The 6,936-nt window shown below is 38.8% G+C and overlaps 1 protein-coding gene across 1 annotated transcript; it reads left to right on the forward strand.

The window, feature by feature from the left end:
• The first annotated feature begins 8 nt into the window (after nucleotides 1–8).
• Nucleotides 9–5,412, forward strand: LOC146472364 (polyubiquitin-like). The gene is made up of 3 exons (XM_085119760.1): nucleotides 9–238; nucleotides 783–832; nucleotides 1,898–5,412. The coding sequence occupies exons 1-3, from the start codon at nucleotides 156–158 to the stop codon at nucleotides 2,374–2,376; spliced, it is 612 nt and encodes a 203-aa protein (XP_084975886.1). The 5' UTR covers nucleotides 9–155; the 3' UTR covers nucleotides 2,377–5,412.
• Nucleotides 5,413–6,936: the final 1,524 nt, after the last annotated feature.

Here is a 6,936-nt window from a genome sequence, read left to right on the forward strand (position 1 = left end):
TCTTAAGAAGCGTACTGGAAGCACCAGGGATTCAGGTGGAGGACATTACAGCGGGTTCGATTCTGGTCACCCTGCGGTGTTGCTCGAGGCAGAGATTCCTGGCATTTCTGTTGGATTTTGAGAGAAAAGAAGCAAAGGAAAGATTGGAAAGTCAGATGAGAGGAATCGGGTTCAAAGAGGAACTGGAAGTAACCATCACAAATAGAGACGAAGTGGACGAGACTTTTGATGAGATAAGGTACATGATTTTGAGGTATACCGTGTGTGGGCTGTAGATCGATAAATGAATAACAAGATTGAAAACGAATTTACATATTAATCAGCGTTGAAGGTTTAAAGAAGGCGCCTTACACGTCAATATTTTGCTTTGTCGCTAGTTCGCGGATTTTAATCACTTTGAGGGCTCTCTTACTTACACTTACAGTGTCAATTAATTCATCAGCATCGCTCTTGCCTGCTAATTTGAAAGTGCCTATCTTTCTCTTATTCGCTGTCTTCATTGCGTTTATCTGGTAGCTAGGACAGTACAGGAAAAATCAACGTGTTCATTTACATTACCTTCCTCCCCAAACTGTAAGGGATGCTCGTTATGGTGGGCTAGACGGGGGAGGGTGGGGGTGGGGGGTATATCTTATGCTAATCTGAGGCTTACATGGTGAATACCTTAGTCTTTGTCGATCCTTTTATATTCCCGTAAAGACTATAGAACGACAGAGAAAAATTAATGGATAATGACAGTATAAGTACTGTACTTATAAACTCACAGTTATCTTTTTTTCTAGAGCCTCGTGCTATACAACAGACAAAGAACAAGAACTTGTTGATGCACTTGGTGAGTAATTCCACATAGTAAACGTTCCAATTAGTATTTGAGTCAGTGAGTGAGTGAGTGAGTGAGTGAGTGAGTGAGTGAGTGAGTGAGTGAGTGAGTGAGTGAGTGAGTGTGTGAGTGCGTGCGTACGAGCGTGCGTGCGTGCGTGCGTGCGTGTGTGAGGGAGGGAGGGAGGAAGGGAGGGAGCGAGTGAGCCCAGGACAACGCCCGGATAAAATCTAAAGTCTAGTCTTTAAAATCTGAGATAAAATCTAAAACTTGTAGTTGAAGAAAGAAAGAACATTATGTGGAGCTGAGGGTACAGCCCTTGCAGCCGGTGATCACAATACTGGATTAAATAACTGTAAGACTCGACAACCATACTAAATCTTGGAAACAACGTTTGTCAGACTGTCTGGTACGTTCTTACACTATCAAAGCTACAAATCTAATTCACAACGATCATTTTGTTAATTCCATTCTGCAAAACTAATTAGGTTATTTAGGTGAGCCCCCTTCTCTTTCCCTTGCCCCCTTGTGCTTAGATCATCATTGATGGCCAGTTACCTTGTTCCCAGTGGTTTTTTCTTCTTTCTCCGCAAAAACGTGGAGCCTCGGTGAGCTGACAGGGAAAGAGAAGATAACCTCTCATACCGATCGTGCCGAAAATATTGGGAGCAGGGATGGCGCAGTGGTGAGAACACTCCCCGCCCACCAGTGTGGCCGGAGTCTGATTCTCGAACTCGGCGTCATAAGTGGGTTGAGTTTGTTGTTGGTTCTCGTCTTTGCTCCGAGAAGTTTTTATTCGGGTACTCCAGTTTTCCCCTCTCCTCAAAAACCAACATTTTTAAATTCCAATTCGATCTGGAATCTGAGGGCCACAGGTTTGTCAGTCGTAACAGACTGTAAAGTGTCACGCTCGTTCAACAAAGTTGATTTATTTATTCATTTATTTTATTTTATTTTTTACGTAGAAAAATTAGAATGATATACCTTTGGCATATCAGCTTGACGTTGCCTAGCAGCGATAAAAGAAGACTGGATGTACGTTTTTGGTAAAATGATTTTTTTTTCTTTTACATGTAGAGGCTCATCTTCCACAAGAAAAGACCAACATCTGTGTGGAATTGCCGACCGGCAAAAGGATCAGTTTTGAATTCAAGTCAAGTGACACCATCAAGATGGTAAAAAACAAAATTGAAGTCACAGAAGGGATACCAGCCTCCCGGCAACTTCTTAAACTTGATGGGCAGGAGCTTGAAGATAACCGCCGTCTGAGTTACTACGACATCCAAGCAAAATCAACTGTGGAGTTGATCGAATACGGTATGAAAATCTTCGTAAAAACTGCAATAATCGGCGGAGAAATAAGGACGCTTTCGTTGCACGTCGATCCAAGTGAAACTTTAAAAAGCGTCAAGCTGAAAATTCAAGAAATAATCGGAATTCTGCCAGACAAACAACTCTTAATCACCTATTTAAACTATGATTTAAAGGATGACCTCACTCTGACACACTACAACATTCAGCATCGCCATCGTTTATACTTGTTCTCGAGATATTAATCGCATTTGGAAAGAACAGGACCCTTGTTATTAGTGTCCGTGCGTTCAGATATATTTTCTTGGTCAAAGGCATTACTTTTGAAAAAAAAAAAAAATGATATAATGCGAAATGGAAAAACTTAAACCGCGATCAAACGTAAGGTTTTTTTTACGGCTTTTACTTTGCAAGCTCAAACAACTGAAAGAATTTTTTTGTGTGTGAGGCTGTGAGTTATTATTTTACTATTTATTAAAAAGGTTTCAAGTCTCTTTTTAAAGTAAAGTAAAGCAAAGTAACAATAATAATAATAATAATAATAATAATAATAATAATAATAATAATAATAATAATAATAATAATAATGATAATGGCAATGAGGAAGCTCTTTGGCAGCAGGGGCTATGACGTATTGAGAAGGATGCAGAAGGCTACCATCTCGAGTTCTCTCAACATAGTGAGAACTTTAAACTACCGTCAATTGACTTTCCCTGAGCGAATAGCATAGGAGTTTGAGTATCAGAGCTTTAGATTGTCTATTAGATTTTTATCTTTTATCGACAATTTTTTTATCTTTACTTTATAGTTCCTTCAGATCGCATAGGTTACGCTGCGCGCCCTATGTGGTTCTATGTTAGCATCCATACGTTTATCAACTGTGCATAATAACTAATAATAGATTATTGATTTATTAACTTATACAGCGCATGCTACAAAACGGAATGATAGTATGCGCTTTGCATGTGTAGATCAATATAATTATGATATATCCGTGTACAATTGCCAATTGTATGGCGCCTAAAAGTTTAAAATAACAGATCAAAATGAAAATAGCATGAAATAAAATTAAAATTCCAAATAATTAACTCTAAGCTGAGAATATTCTAAGAGTAAAATAGTGGGTCTAATAAGCTGACGTTTAAAGAGGTTAACTATGGCAGTTTTCCTTATGGATATGGAAGAGAGTTTCATACTTGTGGTGAAGCTATGGTAAATGAACGGTGACCTAGTGTTGCAGCCTGTTCCAGGCTTTGCAAGAGACGCGAAGGAGCGGGCGAGAGCAACGAAAACGAGTCCCAATGTCGTTTTCGTTCCTCTCGCCCGCTCTTTCAGTCTCTCGCAAGGCCTGGAACAGGCTACTAGTGTTGTATAAGAGTTACGGAAAGGTATGTTTAAACGTAGGTCGTTGATAGATTGCAAAAGGTACCTCGTGCCCTACTTAATGAAGATGATGTCTGTGGAGAATAGTTGGCGCTTTGTGCCATAGGGATGTGTGACATGCGGAAAACCAATTTACCCGATGGTTTCTGAAACTTTTTTTAGTAAATCGTAAAATGATTTAGTAAACTCACAGACTCACAAAACAACTATCAGCTTTGAGCTCTCGAAGTAAAAACTCTTATCGTTACAAGTTTTTGTTTGTCCGCGGTAACCCTTTAAACCCTAACTGATATCAAAGAATAAATTCTCCTATCTTGTCTCATACTTTTCTTATAGAAGTACTTGGGAGAAGTTATTAAAATATCAAGAAAATTCACCTTGGGTGATCCTAATTCTCATGACCTCAGGAGTTGAATAAGTATGGATATTACAAGGAGAAATTTGATGATTATCATTGTTAGGGCTTAAAGATTTAAGAAAATCTACTTGAGTCAAAGCATGCGAGCCGCTTATGCCTTTCAATTACTACTGAGAATGTTAAGGTGAAAATTGATGTCGTTGAGAGAATCTTAACCTACTCACTGGCAACGACATCACTTAGATGATAAAGAATCTAAATTTCAAGTCCACTTTGTCAGCAAAAAAAAACTCGGACGGACGCAAATTGCACTGTCGACCGATTAAATGGTAAAACTGACAATTTTCCTTGTCTCATTGGAAAAGCTGTTTCCTCGCTAATATACGTGGACTACGTACAACCAGCTTGACAGAACCTTTTTTACTCATGAAAAAACCCAGTTTAACACATGAATAGGACAAGTAGCGTGGGTTGTTGGCTTATTTTTGGTCGCGTTTTCATTGGTGTGGTCCCCCCACCCCCATCCAAAAAAAATTGAGAAGATATTAATGATTTTTAGGCCGTATGAACAAAAGGCGCAAAAAAGTAAAATGTTCATAAGGAAACTTAAAAAAAATGTAATGTTTCAAATAGGAGCCAAAACAACTTAACATCAAGTCTAGACTAGGACACTTTTCCAGAAGGGAAATCACTTATTTCTGTTGTTAATTGTTTTCCCTTGTATATAATTACCTTACATTATGATTTCAACGGGTCTGTAAAAAAAATTAAAAGTGGGACAAAATAGCACTTGATTTTCCGAAAAGAAGATTGATGTATTATTTTTGGTTAGTATGCGTATCTACCCAAACAATAAATTCACCGATCGAATCCTGAACATTTCATTCCATTGTTGAGTTTAATTGTAGAGCGGAGCAGGAGCTTGTACGGAGAAAAGCTAGTTACGCGTACGAGGGAAATCGAAGGAGTGCATTTTTCTTAAGTAGTAATTTTCATTTCCTTTTCGTAGACTGTTATCGAATATGACGTGACCCGTGGAACTGGTCAGAAAAGATTAACGCACTCAGCCTTAGTCCTCCATCCGGGCTCTCTTCACTCGATCAATTTACTCGATTTGTACATAAAGGCCTGGGAACAAGGCTAAATAAATGTTCCTTAGCTTGGACAGACTAAATTCCAATCATAATACATGTATTACATATAATACTATAATTATCATAATTAAATATTATAATGTTTGTAACTATTAGGTGGGCAAAAAAAAAACATGTTTTCAAAGAACTTTCAATGAAGGACAATTTAGGTGACGTTTCAACATTTTTGGCAAGCATATATTTGTATAAATAACGACATTTTTGCAGGAATTGTTTATGATATGCCTTTTGAAGATTGGAATCAGTTATTTTTACACGATAGTCGTTTAAATGTTTATAGATCTAGCTGCTCTGCAAACTTCTGTGTAGAAGCAAGATATATTTCCTTATTTTTGAACAGTTTCTAGTTTTGTCAACTATGTAAAGAATTTTCAAAGTAAAGGATTTCTTTTTTAAACCTATTCAGTGTTTGATTGCTCCATCGCTTAATACTGTAGGTGAGCCTGGCCCCAGTTGTTCAAAGAGCGGATAATTTTATACACCGGATAGGTTGCTATCCGGCAGTTAAAATGTGTGCAGTATTTTCCCGATAATTCTAAAATTTGTGAATAGAGTAGAAACATACGTCAAATTTAAGTATGGGATTGCGTGGAAAACTTGCCAGAAGTGTTGGTTGGAGTACATTTGCTCCGCTAGATAGCGACTTATCCAGTGGATAAAGTTATCCGCTCTTTGAACAACTGGGACCTGGACTGCAATTTTCAAAGAGTTGAAATAAGTCATGATGTGAAATGCAGTAAAGGACGGTGCCTACCACTACAGAAGTATTTTTGTGCGGTTTATGACAATGCGGGAAAAGCAGATTTGAGCAAGGGCTATTGGAATCCATAACCAAAATTGCGGTAACCACGCATTTTTCAGAGACAATTAAGCAAAAAATAACTCATAAGCAGTAAAATACAAAGCATTGTATGACATTTTTTTTTTATTATAAAGCATGGTTACCCCTAATTTTCGTTTTGAATACCAAGAGCATGCATGTTACATTACTAATTACATTGCATGTAATTAGCGCCATTGCGGCCGCTTAGTTTAGCGTTCTAGTTTAAGATTTCTTTTACCCTCTTCAGTGGAAACGTTTCACCACTTTTTCTGTCATTACACAATTTATTAAGAACAAGGGACTGCTTTCAGGATGTTTTACTCTCGCAGCTCACTTTTAACCATTCGAAATTGCTGGAAAGTTTGGAATAAGTTGGGTCACACCTCGCCAACAAAGCAGTTTTCAAACGATGTTTGGACAAGGCTGAAAGCTCTGGATTTGTTAGCGCCAAGTAGAGGTCAACGAGGAGGAAAAAGTTTAGGAGCTATTTGTCAGACAGAGCTCAGCGTGTAAGAATTGGCCACGAAGTGTCGGATCTCAGGGAAGTAGTACATGGTGTGCCTCAGGGGTCGATCTTGGGACCGGCGCTCTTCAACATCTACATAAACGATCTTCCAAGCGTCCCCAACCTTTGCTCCCTGAAGAGTTATGTCGATGATTCGCAGTTATATTTTTCTTTTCGAGTCCAAGAGACAGAGGTGGCTAAGGTGCATTTGATCGAAGATCTACAAAGGATTGCGGCCTGGTGCTGTGCGCATAGTCTCTTGATTAACCCGGACAAGACGAAGTTGTTGCTGCTCGGGACTCCTCAGATGCTGGCTCGCGTACCAGAGGGATTTGCTGTTTCCTTACTTGGCAAAGAGATATCACCATCCCTTTCTGCCAAAAGTCTGGGGCTTGTTCTGGATTCACATCTAAGTTTCGATGAACATGTCACAGACTTAGTATCCAAATGTACAGGTAGCTTGTGTCAATTAAATCGTGTCAAGCACTTATTTGACAGATCAACGCTGATAACAATCATAAATGCTTTGGTGTTTAGTAAGCTGCTCTACTGTTCGTCTGTGTGGGCGGGTGCGACCAAAAA

The sequence above is a fragment of the Pavona decussata genome, unplaced genomic scaffold, assembly GCF_977016875.1.
Source record: "Pavona decussata unplaced genomic scaffold, jaPavDecu1.1 SCAFFOLD_100, whole genome shotgun sequence".
NCBI lineage: Eukaryota > Metazoa > Cnidaria > Anthozoa > Scleractinia > Agariciidae > Pavona > Pavona decussata.